This window comes from Mauremys reevesii, linkage group 10 (assembly GCF_016161935.1).
Source record: "Mauremys reevesii isolate NIE-2019 linkage group 10, ASM1616193v1, whole genome shotgun sequence".
Classification (NCBI taxonomy): domain Eukaryota; kingdom Metazoa; phylum Chordata; order Testudines; family Geoemydidae; genus Mauremys; species Mauremys reevesii.
In genome coordinates this window covers 62785847-62804444 of record NC_052632.1, presented here as the reverse complement: position 1 = coordinate 62804444, position 18598 = coordinate 62785847, and the positions used below count along the sequence as shown (strand labels likewise).

The following is an 18598-nucleotide window of genomic DNA, read 5'->3' as shown; positions in this document are numbered from 1 at the left end:
TCTCAATTACCTCTAATGCTCTCAAATACATATTAAGCCAAAGGAATAACAAAACAGAGCCACAGGGAAGTTTGCCTTAGAGACTGTTTGGCTGGTAAGCAATTGTCTAAAACCACATTTTGAGGCTTTTAAAGTTCAGACTAGAACCCACTTAAAAGCACACTAGTCAGGTTCCACAGAAGAATTAACAAACCTTATTGTCAATGGAATGCCAGCTGAAAGAAACAGCATGGACACCTGATCAAGATCAGAGACCAGTGCCAACTTGATCATATCTAGGCTGAAAGACAAGGTGGTAGGGTTCAAGGAATCTGAGGACAAGACACACATTTTTCTACAGCCTTCACAATAATCTTCACCAAAAAGAAAATAAAGCATGATTACTGGAAAGATCATCAGTCACAAAAAATGATTTTTGAATAATGACTGAAACTATGCATAGTAGTATTATCCACATTCTACTGCCTTTTAGGAAGGCCTGGACATTTACCAGCACTGGATGCAATTCCTCCCCTCTTATTATACTCAAAACATGAATGTCAAAGAACCAGTGCCTTTTACAGTAGCTTCAGAATTTCAATGAGCAGTATCTGCTGGAACTCATCCAGAAAAGACACTGAATCTGTTCCTTCCAGGCACACATCTGCCCCCTACAATGGCTACTTGCCAAGTTGGTGTCTAATTCATCTTATTTATGAAGAACTAAAAAAATCCCTCAGCATGAAAGATAGACTCGGCCAAAGAGTCAACATGACAGCAAAATGTGTTAAAAAGAGACATACTGCTAAGTCCATATCTAGGTCCCAGAGCAGGCCAAACTTTTAAAAGAACAAATTTAATAATGGAGCAAATAGAGAAGCAGGTCTTAAGGAAACACCTTCAAATCCATATACACAGGAACACAGAAGTGATTATAGCTACTTTGCATGCCTATGATTTGGAATTGAGTTGCTTATGAAATTATATTTTGCAAAAGAAGAATAGTCTGCAGAGAGAGTATAGTCTGAAAGAATACACATTTGTGATCTCAAACTATGCTACTATTGTATTGTGTCCTAGCCCAATAAATGGGAATCTAACTCCCCCAGTTAGTCAAGCTAAAAGGATAATATTTGAAAAGAAGTGTTCTATATGTACAGGGACCAGGAGTTAAAATTTATCTAGCTGGATAGCTGTAAGAAAGGGTTTAATGGTGGATGCTGAACTACACATATAAAACCCACATTGATCTTCTCTACTGGAAATTTTTTAACTCCTTGAAATTTTGCATTTTACAGAATTTCTCAAATTAACTTCACACATGCTGCACCCAAAGATGTACAGCTAACTGTATCTGATTTCATTTACATAATGTAACAAGAGCCTGATTTTTTTTTAAAGTATTGGCAGTCTAGCATTATTAATGCCCTTCAACATGAACTGCAAATGTAGGAGGTCAATGTTTTGCAACTGCAAGCTACATAAGAACATAAGAACGGCCATACTGGGTCAGACCAAAAGGTCCATCTAGCCCAGTATCCTGTCTACCGACAATGGCCAATGCCAGGTGCCCCAGAGGGAGTGGACCTAACAGGTAATGATCAAGTGATCTCTCTCCTGCCATCCATCTCCATCCTCTGACAAACAGAGGCAAGGGACGCCATTCTTTACCCCATCCTAGCTAATAGCCATTAGTGGACTTAACCACCATGAATTTATCCAGTTCTCTTTAATAAATCCCAATAAACCATGGGGTAAGGCATATTTAGTACATAATGAACTTAAGACCTCACTCTTCATTTTCTTTTATAGGTCTTGATTTGTCACCGATCCCTGGCTTCCATCCTTAAAATACTCAATCTGAATTATTTTGGTCCTATCACATCCACTACACAATTCCAGCTAGAAAATGGAGCCATACAACAGACAACTCCATTTCTTCTCTCCACAGCGTGTGGTTCTGTAGAATTATTTTTAACCAGTTTCAAAACTGAATTTTCTATCCCCCTGGGAAAAAAGTTGTCCACAGTTTTATAGTCTCTCCACCCACGTGTCCATAACCCTTAACTGGTTGTAAAATTAAAACATTCTGGACTTGCACCCTCACCTTTCAGGACTTCTATCATCAATCTACTTGCCTTTTTCCTCACCCAAACCTGTTCAAAATGTTGAGAAATGCCTCTACCGCTATATTGAAGTCATAATCTCCACACACACCCCTTACACACACAGTGCTGTCCTGAAATGCTGAGTTTTTGTTTAACTGATTTCAGTTGAAGGCAGTCTGTTTCAGGAGTTGGAAGTTGAAATTCAATAAAAATGCTCCAGTCATATAAGATACATTCTATACTTATCAGTATTTAAAAAAGATGCAAGAGGTGAAGTGGAAGTAGAATTTTCTGTTGGAAACTTGAACCAGAATTCATTTGGATTAGGGCTGTTAATTGCAGCCCTGCAAGACTGCAAGATTAATTGCAGTTTTAATCACACTGTTAAATAATAATAGAATACCATTTATTTAAATAATTTGGATGTTTTTCTACATTTTCAAATATATTGATCTCAATTACAACACAGAATACAAAGTGTCCACTTCTCACTTTATATTATTGTTTATTACAAATATTTGCACTGTAAAAATGACAAAGTATTTTCAGTTCATCTCAGACAAGTACTGTAGTGCAATCTCTTTATTGTGAAAGTGCAACTTACAAATGTAGATTGTTTGTTACGTAACTTCACTCAAAAACAAAATATTGCAAAACTTTAGAGCCTATAAGTCCACTCAGTCCTACTTCTTGTTCAGCCAATCGTTAAGACAAACAAGTTTGTTTACATTTATGGGAAATAATGCTGCCCTCTTTTATTTACAATGTCACCAGAAAGTGAGAATTGTAGCTGGCATTGCAAGATATTTATATGCCAGATATGTTAAACATTCATATATCTCTTCATGCTTCAGGCACCATTTCAGAGGACATACTTCCATGCTAATGACACTCGTTAAAAAATAACGGTTAATCAAATATATTTCATGTTATAACAGTCTCAGATGATGACTTAGCACATGTTCACTTTAAGAACACTTTCACTGCAGATTTCACAAAACGCAAAGAAGGTACTAATTGAGATTTCTAAAGATAGCTACAGCACTCGACCCAAGGTTTAAGAATATGAAGTGCCTTCCAAAATCTGGGAGGCACGTTTTCAGAAGTCTTAAGAGCAACACTCCAATGTGGAAACTACAGAACCCGAACCACCAAAAAATAAAATCAACCTTCTGTTGGTGGCATCTGACTCATGATGATGAAAATGAACATGCGTTGATCTACACTGTTTTGGATTGTTATCAAGCAGAACCCATCATCAGCATGGATGCATGCCCTCTGGAATGATGGTTGAAGCATGAAGGGATATAATGAATCTTTAGCGCATCTGGCATGTAAATATCTTGCAACGCCAGCTACAACAGTGCCATGTGAATGCCTATTCTCATTTTCAGTGACATTGTGAACAAAAAGTAGACAGCATTATCTCCTGCAAAATGTAAACAAACTTGTTTGTCTGAGCCATTGGCTGAACAAGAAATAGGACTGAGTGGACTTGTAGGCTCTAAAGTTTTACATGGTTTTATTTATTAATGCAGGAGTTTTTTGCACATAATTCTACATTTGTAAGTTCAACTTTTATGATAAAGAGATCGCACTTCAGTACTTGTATTAGGTGAACTGAAAAATACTACAGTTGAACCCTGTTATGTCGCCGCCCTAGGGGTTTGCCAAAAAGCGTCGAGATAACCGATGATCGAGATAAGGCGAAGCGGGGACCGGCGAAGCGGGGCCGGGCGGGCGGGTGGCGAAGCGGGGACCGGGGACGCGGGGCCGGCCGGCCGGGCGGGCAGGGACCGGGCCGGGCGGGGACCGGGGAGCCGGCGGCCGGGGACGCGGGGCCGGGGGGGGAGCCGGGCGGCCGGGGACGCGGGGCCGGGGCAGGAGTCGCACGGCTGGGGACGCGGGGCCAGGGCAGGAGTCGCACGGCCGGGGAGGGATGCGGCAGGAGCCGGGCAGGGCCGCCGCCGGAGTTAGTAGTTTACCGGTAAGTGGCAAATTCGGCGCTCTTCTGTGCTCGAGATATTAGGGTTCGGCGAGATTAAAGAATCGACATAACCGATGAGAAACCGATAAGACAAAGAGGGAGTTTGGCGGTTCCACTTCTAAAACGTCGACTTAATACGATTGGCAAGTTAACCGAGGTCGAGATAAATGGGTTCGACTGTATTTCTTTTGTTTTTTTACAGTGCAAATATTTGTAATTAAAATAAATATAAAGTGAGCACTGTACACTTTGTATTCTGTGTTATAATTGAAATCAATATATTTGAAAATGTAGAAAACAAACATTCAAAATATTTAAATAAATGGTGTTCTATTAACAGTACAATTAAATCACTAATTTTTTTAATCACTTGACAGCTCTAATTTTGATGATTAACTGAATTGTATGTGTCATGGTTCGATACTTCCATACACAACATTCATTTCTATATTATGCAGACATTTGACACATTTTATCTACCAGGACTTCCTGGAATTCTGACATTAGCATTCAGTTTACATCATTGTGTGTGTCATATGTTCAAATCCTTTCACAATGAAAAATCCATTAAAGTTGCATCTGTGAGTGAGTGTGTTCATTACAAAATAATCAGCAGTAAAGCCAACTCTGCAACTACCCCAAGTAATGTCACATATACAAATATATGAACCAACTGCAAAACAGTATTAAAAGCAAAAAAACCTTAATAAAATCTCTAAAATTAATTCTTTGGTTTCATGATGCAAAGTATTTGCAGCTGTTGAGGACAAAGAAAATTGTGTCATTAACAAAGAATGAATTAAGGACTTGTGGAATCAAGTACCAATAACAGGCCACAGTAGACTTTCATAAATAAGGGGCCTAATTTTCCACTGCCTTGCACATCCTGTAGTAATTTACACCTGAGCAAAGGGTAAAATGCTACCAAGTCAGAATTCTTCACTCATACCACTGGCTGTATTTTACACCCACTTTGCACTCACTTCAACCATGTGTGTCTGTGAAAGTCAGGGGAGAATCAGGGCCCCAGTGTTCATACTGAACATATGGTATTTTGTTAGTCCAGCTTAAGAGAACTGAAGTCAAGTAACTGAGAACGAAGTGCAAATGAGTCTAATTCATTTCTAGTTCTAGGAAACCAATTGAAGAAACAAACCATCTAAACAACTGCAGCATTCTATTTTTTTTTTCTAAAATGCAGATCCTACACAACCTTTACTGTCACTGCATTTGTTTTTCCTTTCGTCATATGAAGATTGTGTTTCTTGTGGTTTAAGTCATCTAGAAAAAACAAATATGTACTTCACTGAAGAAATGTTTACCAAACCAAGACCACTGAGTGCAGTCAAGTCTCATTTTATTCTCCTTTCTGTGGAAAGACACATTTAACAGTATCCAAAGTGATTAACATCTTACCTTTATTTTGAGACATTGCATACAGAAGACAAAGTACAAAGAGAGCATAGTAATCATCTTCAGCACAGTCCTGTGCATTATATACCATATCGAGAAAAGGCCTGTGGAAAAAAGAGTAGTATTAAAATGGTTGTTTTGTTCTGATGCTAATTGTAACATAGCCTGAGCCATTACCTACCTATGGAACAGAATGACTCACTATCCAGCTATGCCCCAATTTTCTCTTTAGATATGGTAAAGAGCAAAAGTCAAGCTATTTGAAAGCAGTTATTCTATTGTGTTTATTACTGATATTATATCTGGCATTTTAGCAGGCATTTTCCCCACACCCTCCCAAATGGTTGCCCTCACTTGTAATGGGTTATCTTTCAGGCCCAATATTCCCTGGCATTGGGACCTTAAAAAAAAAAAAACAGAGAAAAAAAATTACAGACTACTAGACATTCCACAGTTTGTTCTAAGCAGGCATGGCGAACTTCAGGGTTGTTTATACCTGTGTGTGATGCAAAACTGCATTGCAACATGTGGAAAACTAAAATATTAACCATGTTCATCTTAAGGGCCAATGAATAACTTTGAGATGGTTACGCTATTGGTTAGTATAAATAAAAGCACTGTACTGAACAGAGCTACAAGTTTTACTCTAAGCCATGTATGGAGGAAACGATTATCCTTCCTACGTGGAGGAACAGAAGTCTAAAAGAAGAAACCTGAGCTATTTTAATTGATTTCAAACCACTCTGTTGTCTTGGGTTTGACGTGGGGTGATTCAGTGACTAGTGCCAGAGACTTTACACAATCAAGTCATGACCAAGTTGTGGTCAAGTAAGTAGATACTTTCAAAACTCAATTTCTGGACTAATCAGACATCTGGAAAAAAGAGCTTGGACACAGTGGAGCAGCTATCAGCTCCAAACAGATTTTTATATAAGAAGCATTCAATCATGTGTAACAAAACAAAAAAACTAGGTTCTGAGGCCTGCTTTGCAGTCTTTTTTGTAGAGCATGGCTAAAGTTGTCCTGTTTTGTACAATCACTCTGTTTCTCTACAGTCTCTACTATAGCAACATACTTGGCTTTAATTTCAGATAACCTAAATAGGAAGGTGCATCTGAAGAAGTGAGGGTTTTTTTAACCCACGAAAGCTTATGCCCAAATAAATGTTAGTCTTTAAGGTGCCACCAGACTCCTTGTTGTTTAAATAGGAAGTAGAGTTTAGTTGGGTACAACACTTCAAAGGAGGTTGGGTCAGAAGTGAGATACCAAGCTTCAGCACTATTTGAGCACTTTTCGCTTTCAGAAAGCTAATAATTACAATACTGCAGTTAGATAAACATGTACCCTGGTTCTACAGATGAACTGAGGCAGTTTAAATAACTTGTCCAGATCCAGAGGCAGTCAGCGAGCACTGGGACTAGAACTCAACAAGATTTACCAGTCTGAGCACAGAGACAATAACTTCTCTCTCTATGTTTTAAAGTTCATTAACGATTAAATGCATTAAGCCATTCTGAGAGTCTGTGATCAAGGCTGATGTGCTAATGAGGGCCTGAGGCCAGTTAGGTCACCTGGCATCACCTGAGAGGAGGGCAGCCAGGTTTAAATTGAGAACGAAGCCCAACTGGAGAAGGGATAGGACAGCACTATAAAACCGGAAAGCTGAGAGTAGAAGGGGGCTGTAGAGGAAGGCATCTACCCTCCCCAAGATGAGGGAGGTCATCAGGGACAAGGAGGAAGCACAGAGGGAGAGTAAACCCTCTGAGCCTGTCTTGGAGTAAGTAGTATGGCAAGAAGCTAGGAGGGGTGAAGTATCCACAGCAAGTAGAGTAATCTCCAGCGATAAACCCAGAACCAGGAAAGAGAAAATAGAGAGGCTTGGTAGGAAGTAGCCCAGGGAAACAGCAACAGGGACTGAGAACCTGGGTTACTAGTTATAGGGTCTCTGGGCTGGAACCCGGTGTAACAGACAGGCCAGAGTTCCCCTGCCAGACACTGGAACAGAGTCCTGAGCTGGGGCTGAACACTGTCTGGCAACAGCATTTGAACAGTTGAGTCCGGAAGGAGTGGACTAAATGGTGACCTGGCCAGAGGGCTAAGTTTCCAGAACAAAGGCTATTGCAGAGTGAGCAATGAGCAGCAAGATGACAGTTGGTACAGTGAGCTTCATTCCCTGACCTAGATACAAGGAGGCTTGCTGCAGTGAGTGGAACCCCTTCGCAGACCCATAAAAATATTAGGCATCAGAAACATGTACAATGAAGTGTACAACAACACAAGTAGGAATTGATTACATTGGACTGAAAGAATGAAATGCTTTAATACTAATAAAGCCCAGAGTAGAAAAATAAATACAGCTCCCATCCTCTCAATACCACCACCACAAAAGACAACCCTAGATGTTCCTTTGGATACAAGAGAAGCAGTCACTATGCAAGCAAGTTTCACTGCATTTTTCCAGCCCCTCCTGCCACTAGTTTAGCCATGATCACAGCATATAACCTACAATCAGGCATTTATTGCATCTATAAACAATTCAGCCATTTGCGGTATTCCATTCAACTATACAAGTATTAGATAGAAGTCAGGTAGGTCAGAGACCATGGGAAGTACAGACATGACTTAAAAGTTCCTCCCCCATCCGCCCATCCATCCTCACACAAAAATAGCTTGGGAGGAACTGAGAACCTGAGCCATAATGTCCTACCTTAGTAGGTGGTGTGAACTTGATGGTCATATATGCCCTTTCCCAACTACTGTACTATGATTCTAGGTACATCAGTGAAGTACAACAAAATCCAACTGGATACTGTTTATGTTGCAAATATTGTGTTGACAAATATATTTTCCAGTTATTTTTGCTCCCACTAATAATGATTAATGGGTGCTCTATTTGAAGGATTAGACTGGAAATGATTTTTTAAATTTCTGCACATCTCCAAATTCTAGTATCTCCCCCAATGTTAAACGATTGTTAATATCTACAGGGATTCTATTTATCCTCAAATCAATCCGCCTTAGCATTCAGATGTCGAGCACAGATGTCATGCTTTATAGAGCTAGATCTACATTAGACATCATTTAAAAAGTCAACATTTGCCAATACAGACCACTCTCAGTTACCACACTTTCCACCAGTGTGCCATAACTTTTAGTAAGTGCAGACTTCGCTATGACATATGTAGTGATCAACTAGATTGGATAACCAAAATAGGAAAGAAGATATCCTTATACACAGATCCAATCTTTAATGCAAAAAATACTTCATCAAGTTTGTTTCATTATAAGGGGCGAGGAGAAGGATTCAAATAGCGTTTAGAATACGGAGGTATGAAAAAAATTCCAAGTTTTTAACTGTTTATTTACCTAGTAACTGAATAATTCACAGTAACAAAAAGTTTTGTGCAGTATTTTACTTTGCTAGGTCTAGGAATACTTCCCTTACATATGTGATAAGATCTACTCTTGCTTTTAGACGTGCTTCACTTCTGCACAGATGACATTTGAACGAAGATGCAAGATGCTGTTAGATCGCTATCTATATTCTCATCTGTCCTGAAATGCAAATATCTGACAAGGTGTTAGGATGATCAAATGAATATTTTGCATTTTGAAGACTTAAGAGCTAATGTTCTAATACCTTCAGGCACTGTACTTAGTACTATCATGGCCAACTTCATTTTATGAGAAGTGGTAAACCAGAATCTCTTGCTCACTCACACTTTACTTAAAAAACCCTGTGCTGCCCACACTTGCTAGTAACTGTAACGTTATGTTCCCATTACTGTCACTCATCTTTACTCTTCATGAAGCCCTACAACCTGCTGTCTTATCTCCATTTAGAATGTAAAGTCTCTGGGACGCTGTTTTATATCTGTCCCATCTGACCATTAGACAAGTGTGGTAGAGGTAATCTCTTTTACTGGACCAACTTCTATTGGTGAAAGAGACGAGCTCTCAAGCTTACACAGAGCACTTCCCTAAAGAAGCGCTCCATGTAAGCTTGAAAGCTCATCTCTTTCACCCGCGGATGTTGATCCAGTATAAGAAAAAGATTACCTCAACTACCTTATCTACAACACTGCAAACCACTTGGATAAAAAAAAATGGTATTGTCAATGCATTCTGTTTACCAAAATTGCTACTGATCACCCCAGCATCCAAACCAAACTACTGCAGGGTATGGTGACATCTAAAAAGTCATTTACCCAACACAGGGGGAAAAAACACAACAGGATACTCTAGGACACAGTAGAAAAAATTATGTCAATAAACAGAATCAAGATTTTACTTTTAAAATTTTTTAAATCAGAATAATTTACATGTTACAAATTCCTTAGCAATATAAGACAATCAAATGGGAAGAAAAAGTGAACTTTTTGCACTCTTTAGTTTCCTAATTGTTAGTAGTATTTCAGATTTTAACTGCTAAGAATTTTCACACTTAAAATGCTCTTCTGCACCAAAAAGATTAACGTCCTTGCTGCGAGACTCCCACCTAGCATAATGAAATCCCGATCTCAACTGAGGTTTCTGGGTACTACTGTAAGAAAAGTGTCAAACCAAAAGACATACAAAACACATCCTCGGAACACAGTTACTGCTTCCTATTCTGGCATACAGCAACATACAGAACTGCTTTAAGACAAGGCATCCCTTTCAGGCAGGGAAACTGAATACAGCAGCCTCCAGGGAGTGAAGAGGATAGACACTGCTTCCTTACTGCCACACCTTTTACACAACCATATACAAGACAGCTACACCAGTCAAAGGCAAATGTTTGGATGAGTCATAAGTTGGCGGGGGTGGGGAGGGACAAAATTGGAAAAAGAAAAAAAAAAGCAGAAGGAAGGAACCTGGTCAGGGGAATTACAATCCTTTCATACCTGCTCCAGTTTGTCATTTCACTCCCAGAGGCAGCAGCACTCTTTTCTTCATCAGTTGTATTCTGCTCTGTCACCGTTGAGATAGATAATTCTGACATCTTACACCGCTCCATGATTACCATCTCTATTTCTTAAAAGAAAGAGCTAAAATTGGAGTTTCTAGAGGAAGATGTGAGCTATATGAAGTATTCTTTAAAAATCATTATTTTTTACATTTTGCATAAAGTGTTATGCACCTAAAAATGAGGGAAGACACTGCTCATGAGTCAGAATATACACAGAGGCCTTTCTGATTTTCCTACCATCACAACAAAATATTAAAAAGCATTTCTTATAAGATTTAAAATGCACTTGGGGCTTCAGAACTGATGGTATAATTATTTATGAATATAAAAGCCTTTACAAAACTGTTAACTGCCAAGCATTTTAACAGCTTTTTAAAAATGGTCTGTATTTGCCAAAAACCTATTTACACTTTCAATTATCTCAGGGGCTTTAAGTGAACAATGGTCACTCTATGCCCAAACACAATAAATTGTGTGTGTGCGTGTGCGCGTGTCCCCACTAAATGCTGCCAACTGACTGACTCTGGTGCCCCGTAATCACTCGTACCCTCTGATCCTTTCCTCTCCAGTGCATGGTCCAGTGCTAGAAGGCAACATGCCATAAAGAAAAGACTGTTTCAGACCCTGAAAACTTAAACTTTCTAAGTGCTGGCTCACTTGTTTACATCCCCACAGACTGTGTGCTCACTGGCACCAGGATCAAGCACAAGAGATCTTACAGGTATGCAGAGGCTTAGCAGCTCAGTCACAGGTGAAGTGGGCAGTGGATAGGGGCCTATGCAGTGATGAGCTGCCAAAATCTTAACGGGTTCCCTATAAAAAGTTCTGATTTAACAACGGGTTCCCTATAAAAACTTCTGATTTAAGGGATGTGCGACAGCATGTATTTTTTGTACCAATAGGGTTACCATACGTCCATATTTTCCCAGGAGGTGATTAAGAACCGAAAAGCCTGACATGTCCAGGAAAATACAGATGTATTTTAGCCCTACCTAAAGTTCTTTTTTAAAAAGATGGGGCTGAACTAGAAATGAGCTCCGTTTCACATGTGTGGGTGGTGATCAGGGACAGTCTCAATTTTTGGGTCTTTTTCTTATATAGGCTCCTATTACCCCTCACCCCCGTCCCGATTTTTCACACTTGCTGTCTGGTCACTCTAGGGTGTGCACATGTGTGGGTCCCAGCTGCTCCCTGCCCCCCCCCTCATTGAAGCAGGTGTGAAGGGTTACTGCCCTGGGAACTGCAGGGCACCAGTGGATGTGGGGCTGGCTGCAGATAGGGGCGTGGGACAGGGCTAGCTGGAGGCAGAGAGTGACACGGACTGGCTGTGGGCAGGTGATGCAGACAGGCGGGCTGCGGGTGGCTGTGGGCAGGGGGTGGCTGCGGGCGGCTGCAGGCAGGGGGTGGCTGCGGGCAGGGGGCGGCTGGGGGCAGGGGCTGGCTGGGGGCAGGGGCTGGCTGGGGGCAGGGGCTGGCAGGAGGTAGCTGCGGGCAGGGGATGGCTGGGGGCAGGGGATGGCTGGGGGTGGCTGCGGGCAGGGGGGTGGCTGGGGGTACGGGGTGGCTGCGGGCAGGGGGCGGCTGGGGCTGGCTGGGGACAGGGGGTGGCTGCGGGTGGCTGGGGACCGGGGGTGGGGCCGGGGCTGACTGGGGGCAGGGGTGGCTGCGGGTGGCTGGGGACAGGGGGTGGGGCAGGGGCTGGGGACAGGGGGTGGCTGGGGGCCGGGGGGTGGCTGCGGGTGGCTGGGGACAGGGGCGGGCAGGGGCTGCGGGCAGGGGGTGGGGCTGTGGCAGGGAAGGCGGGGGAGGGGCACAGATACTCACACGGGGGGGGGCGGGGCTGGGAGCAGCAGGACGCAGCCGGGGACTCACCAGGCAGCAGCAGGAGCCCCAGGGCCAGAGGTCCAAAGAGCAGGAGCAGCAACAGGGCCAGGAGGCAGCTCACATGGCTCTCGCAGCGCAGCGCCCCCCGGCGGCCGGGAGGAGGAATTACAGGCTTCCCAGGCAGAGCCCATCAAAGCTTCCCTCGCAGGGAAGCTAGTTAACAAGCGGTTCTAAAACCGCTTCTAAATTTAACAACGGGTTCGCGCGAACCGGTGCGAACCGGCTCCAGCTCACCCCTGGGCCTATGCATCCCTCTCTGCACACAGACCCACTTGACAGATCTGCAAGTCACTCAGATTTAGTTAACAAATTGTATTGATCATTCTTATAGCATATGAACTACCATACATCTACACCCGATATCCTGAAATATAGAGAAAACATAACTTTCTGGCCACAGCTTGTACTACAGTATTATAATGCAGCAGGATTTTGACTGACACAGGCTATGGAGAGGCAAAATTTAGTCCTGACAATTTCCAAACCTCTGGACCATGTCCCTGGATCCAAGTATTTTGCTGCCCCAAGCAAAAAAAATTTTTTCCCATGCCTCCTGGCCCAGCCCCAACTCCGCCCCTTCCCCGCCCCATTCCAACCCCTTCCCCAAATCCCCGGCCTCACCTCCTCCCCTGAGCATGCCACATTTCCCCTCCTACCTCTTCCCCCTGCCCCTCCCCCTCCCCAGCTTGCCTGGGAGGGAGCGGGGAGAAGCGGAGCAGCGGCACGCTCGGGGGAGGAGGCGGAGGTGAGCTGGGGTGGGGGGAGCAGTTCCTCTGCCCGCCCCCCAGGGTTACTTCCTGCGGCCCTCCCTGCGCCCCACACCGCCACAGCTCACCTCTGCTCCGCCTGCTCCCCTGAGTGAGCCACCGCCAGGCTTGCTGCCTGGGAGGGAGGGAGGGAGGAGAAGCGGAGTGGCGGTGGCTCCCTCAGGGGAGCAGGCGGAGCAGAGGTGAGCTGTGGCCTTGTGGGGCGCAGGGAGGGCCGCAGGAAGTAACCCTGGGGGGCGGGCAGAGGAACTGCTCCCCCCACCCCAGCTCACCTCCGCCTCCTCCCCCGAGCGTGCCGCTGCTCCGCTTCTCCCCGCTCCCTCCCAGGCTTGCCTCGTGAATCAGCTGTTTTGCAGCAAGCCTGGGAGGGAAGGGGGAGAAGCAGAGTGCCAGCACACTCAGGGGAGCAGGCAGCAGTGGAGCGGAGGTGAGCTGGGGGGGGGGGTGTTCCTCTGCCCCCCCCACCCCGAGTTACTTCCTGCGGCCTTCCCCGCGCCCCCACATCCACAGCTCACTTCAACTCAGGGCCGGCTCCTGGCTTTTTGCACCCCACACAAAAAAAAAAAAAAAAAAGAGCCGGAGTGCCGCCCCTTGGAAAGTGCCACCCCAAGCACCTGCTCAGAGCCCTGGTGCCTAGAGCCAGCCCTGCCCTGGATACCTCACCTCCATGATATTGAGCTGTGTTCTTCCAAGGCAGTCATGTTAAGAGTATTCCCCTCTATACACATTTGTAAACATCTACCGTTTTCTCAAAACAAAAACGGTCTCTACCAAGTCAGGGGAAAACATTTGAAAGGGTAAGTTTTACAGTAAAACTAATAAGAGGCTACATAAACAAATAAGAAAAACCAAACCAACCATGAAAGAACAAGAAGTTACTAAAAGGATACTTCAGTATATCCATGTACCAAGTTTCTAGGATTGTCACTCTGAAACCTAGAATGTCTGCGGAGTCAGTGTGAAGTGATGGAACAGTTACGATCATGACAGATCTTTATGGTCAGAATATCACCAGGTTGAACCATCACTGAGCTTCATGGTCCATTACTGCCCAATTTTGAAATTCGCAGCCATATGGCCCTTTTTTGTTTTTAAACATATGACAACTAACTATACCCGTGCAACAGCACAGGCTTTGAGCTATTAGTATAGGACTATCAAACAAATTATGCTGAATTGTAAATAGCCATGCTACTAACCAAGTTCTCTCCTACGCCCCTCGCTTAGCTAACTACTGTCAGTTCAAACCCACAGCCAATCATTCCCTGGCAGCGACAACTGATTCCTCAAACCAACTACTCTACTCTCAGGCCTACAGTCCACTCAGAATAATCTGAGACTTTGCTTCTACTCCAAGGACAAGAGTCACACACCCCAAAAGACATGATTCAATCGGATTCTTCATTTTTCTTGTTTCCTCAGGAAAGTCTAGCATGTATGTTTCCTTGGCAACTGGCATGCAGACAGTATGTTTTGACACCTGTGCCATTTAATAGCCTAGAATCCTAGCAAAATAATGGAATACAAAATTTCCTTGAGCATATGTGGTTTGTAAGGGAAGAGTTTATGATAGTTACTGGCCCAGAAGCAATAGGAAAAGAAATTTAATCTATTTTTATCAAAGCCACATTTATGGAAAGAAACAAAACCTGTGGCATGTGTTTTTTTTAAAATGGCAATGGTGGGGACTCTGACAAAGTAGAAATGTTAGTTGTAGTCTCAGCGGAGTTAGATTGGTGTGCATAGGTCAGAAGTAAAAATGACATGCAATTTAGCTTCTATAATAAATTTGTTTCCATGGCTGTAAAAATGAGTTCACATTTTTATCATTCCCACATACATGATTCCAAGGAGCAGCAGCAGCAGAAAAAAAAGCAAAGGTCAGACTTCAAGATAAAGTCTCATCCTGGGGCATGCATGTAGTTCCACGGGAAAAATCATATGAAACAGTGTGGATCAGGTGGTTATACTCATGAGAAAAAAAAAAAAAAAAGATAGCCAAATCAGCTCAAACCAATTAAGGAAGTGCGATTCCCAAGAATTATACAGGACAAATTAAAACAGAGTCAGACCTTTTTCCAATCAGCTATAGCCAATATAAATAGATTCCTAGCCAACAGATTCCGCCCATTCATCTCTCTAATTTGCTCAATGCAAATCAACTTAGGTGCAGTACCTGGTTACCAGTGAACTCTTGTAATTTTATAGTTCAGGTGCTAAGGATCAAAGTCTCACCGAGTCAATGGATTGGTCAGGACTTCTAATTTCCTAGGCTAATCTAGGTACATATGAACTTAACCTTACAAATAACAGAAATAAACTAGAACAAAGTGTTTATTAAAAATATTAGCACATAAAGAGAAGTTACTCCAATGTGATAGTTGCTAGACCTGTTTTTAAAGATGAATTAAAGCAGTAATTTGCAAACAGGCCTGTGGCTCTTATTTAAAGCTATTAAGTCACACTAAAAAGTGATCACTACAATACTTCCCAAATGTTTTCCTAATATTACTTTTTCACATAAATTGCTGTAATTGCCAGAGGGATGTCATGGGATTGCAAATGGGAGGTAAGGTGATGCACAACACAGTAAATTGTGGTCCACATTGTGAAAAAAGTTTGAGTGAAAGCAGAGTAGATGAGCAAGATATTTAGTTTCACTTAGCTACAAAAGCCTTAACATGCATTTTCATCCTAAGACAAAAGTATACTAACATTACTAAGCTTTACAATACCTTTTTGCTGGATAAGTAGTATCCCCATTTTATAGAAGTGAAAACTGACAGGGATAAATAAGAGACTGTCCCAACCTTGCACAGCAAGTCAGTAACATAGTTAGGGTTAGTAGTACCCTATTATTTTTGCTCTTGTACCTTCTCATGCTGTCCCCCGAGACTAGAATGGAATCTCTATTCTTTCTGCTAAACATCCTCAGTCTCCTTGAAATCCTGTCTCAAGACCCACATTTTGAGCTTAATAACCACCACTTCCACAGCTGTTCATCTTAAACCTCTGCTCAGTTACTATGTATGGCCCACAACTTTTGTTCCAACCCTCACTCTCCCTTTCCTTTACACCAATTTTTTTTTAATGTTGTAGGTTTGCCTAATTTGAATATAAAGCTTTTCAAGGTGAATACTATATAAATGCTGAAGATTAAATTATAAAAGCTATATCACTATCATAAACTTATGAGAACAGCTCCAATACGCCAGGAAGCAGTACACACATGCTTTACAATATGTGGAGTCATGGAACAAAGCCCAATACGCGATACTTGGTATCATGGAACAAAGCCCTGTACACACTACGTTGATTAGCATTACACTATTTGTTTGGAATTAGACACTCAGTAAGTAACTACCTGGTTAATGCTATGTACTAGGGGATTACCCAGGAGGATTATAAGAATTATGAGAACTACCCACTAAAGCCCTGTCTCCACTATAAAGAAACCAGGTTAAAGTGAGAGCTATTCTGAAACACTTTCTAGTAGGGTTCGGATACTGTTGTAAAAAGATTTTAAGTTGTAGTATGGATGCAAGCCATGTTAATGACCTTTAACCCACTGTAAGTGTTTTAGAAAAACATTTTACACACTTCTCCCAGTTTACGATATTAGGTACACACTGAGATTTTTGCCCTCACTTATCTAGCATGGTGCCTTGCCCACCCCAAAATTAAATTGTTAGGCCTCTTGAGAAACTGGGAAGAGGAAGAATAAAAAAAAATGCATTTTGTGACCACAGGAGTTCGATTATGTAATTTCAACAAAAAATGACAATACACAGTCATTACATGCATTCTATTTAGCATCATTTACATGAAGTCAGAATGAAGAACTTGGAAGTTCTTTTCAGGCAGATTAGTTACACACATCAAAATGCAAGCAGGATATGAAAAAGGGCTGCCAAAGAAGTCATAGCATAGGGAAAAAAAATGTATTGTGGTTATGCTTCCTTAGATGCCATGCTGTCATCACGGTCTCATTTTATGCATAAAAACTCTACCTTTCTATACGCATTTTCCTCTTAACTAGTAACTTAAAACAACAAAAGTAACTGAAGAGCATGCCTTTCTGGTGCAGCACCCAATACTTTGACTCTAACGATTCAAGCATGATAGTTCTGTGAAGCAACTAGAATGCATATCAATCAGGTAATTAAATAAAAAAAATTGAGGGATGTTTTTCTTTAATTTTTCACAGTAGGCACACGTAGAGATGTGACAATGCTTGGCAGAAAAGGGTTTACTCAACACAGGATGCTTGACTTTTGGGGGGCTTTTTAACCCCCTTTGCTTCTCCACTAACAAATGACGCAGACTTGTTAATAAGTCTTACAACACTGATTAATCATGTGCAGCTAGCTATAAGATGTACTTGTTATTAAAGGCTGGATGCTACAGGAGAAACTGCAGACACTTCACATTTTCCACCAAGTAAAACACACAGTCTTCTTCTAAAGAGCTGAATTCTACATGAAGGAGAGGTTAAAAAAAATAAACAAGAATCATTTCCTTAGATGTGGAAAATCTAATGATTCTGTTTATTTAGTTATGCAACCAGTATTATAAATAAACAAAAAAACATGAACTAGACCACAAACATGTGATACTATTAAATTATTAGCATATATAACGTTTGCATGGTTTTCATTCATTGGTGCACTCACCTTCATTTTCTCCACTTGCCTTGATGCCTTTTGAACTACCCTCTGTACCTTTAGCCTTATCTGGGTCTTCTTGAGTATCCTCAAGTCCTCTCTCCTCTTCCTCCTCTTCACCAACATTTTTATAGTTGGGTCTTTTTTGCAACCTCTTCTTTCCCTTATGCTTGTTAATTTCAAGAGATCTCTCCAGTGTCTCTGTAGGTTTTATGAAGCATCTGATGCTTGATTTTGCCTATTAAATTTAAATGATACAGTTTTAGCTACAGATTTCTTCTGCAATTTAGCATAAAATGGGTAGAAGTCACTTCAGTTTGCACAAGACAGATTATTTACAAATCTATTAAGCATTTCACCTACATATGTCAAATTTAGCTTAAAAAGGCCAGAAAGATTTAGCAATACCTAATCATCAGTAGTTCCAGGCCACCTACAAAATAAAAGTATTCTAATCCTAAAGACTTAGTAGCGTTAGGAAACATGACCATTTCAGGACAAGCAAGATCTAGATCCACCTATTAAACATGACCACTTTAAAATCATGTACCATCAAGAAAAATATTCTCAGAAAGTAACCTTGTTTTTTTACCATGCAACAGCATACAATGCTAAACTAAATCAAGTTCCACTGATGCTACCAACTGCAGCAGCTGCTGTTTGAATTAGACCATGTAGGAGAGACAGCTCAGAGAGGACTCAAACAAAAGCTTATTGCACAAACAGGAAGGAGTGAGATAGTAAAAAAACAAACAAAAATATGGGGTTGAAGAAAACCCATTAACATAAAATACAGCTCTTGAATAAAATATAGGTATGCTTGTTACCTCAGTGTGTTTGATGAA

At 41.8% G+C, this 18598-nt stretch overlaps 1 protein-coding gene across 1 annotated transcript in view; it reads right to left on the bottom strand.

The window, feature by feature from the left end:
* CLEC16A (C-type lectin domain containing 16A) overlaps positions 1-18598 on the bottom strand; it is a 182067-nt gene that overhangs the window by 121843 nt on the left and 41626 nt on the right. The window contains exons 11-13 of the mRNA XM_039490309.1: positions 17763-17991; positions 10374-10503; positions 5491-5591 (exon numbers count right to left, since the gene is read on the bottom strand). Of these exons, the coding sequence (XP_039346243.1) occupies positions 5491-5591; positions 10374-10503; positions 17763-17991 (460 nt within the window). The remainder of the gene's footprint in view (positions 1-5490; positions 5592-10373; positions 10504-17762; positions 17992-18598) is intronic.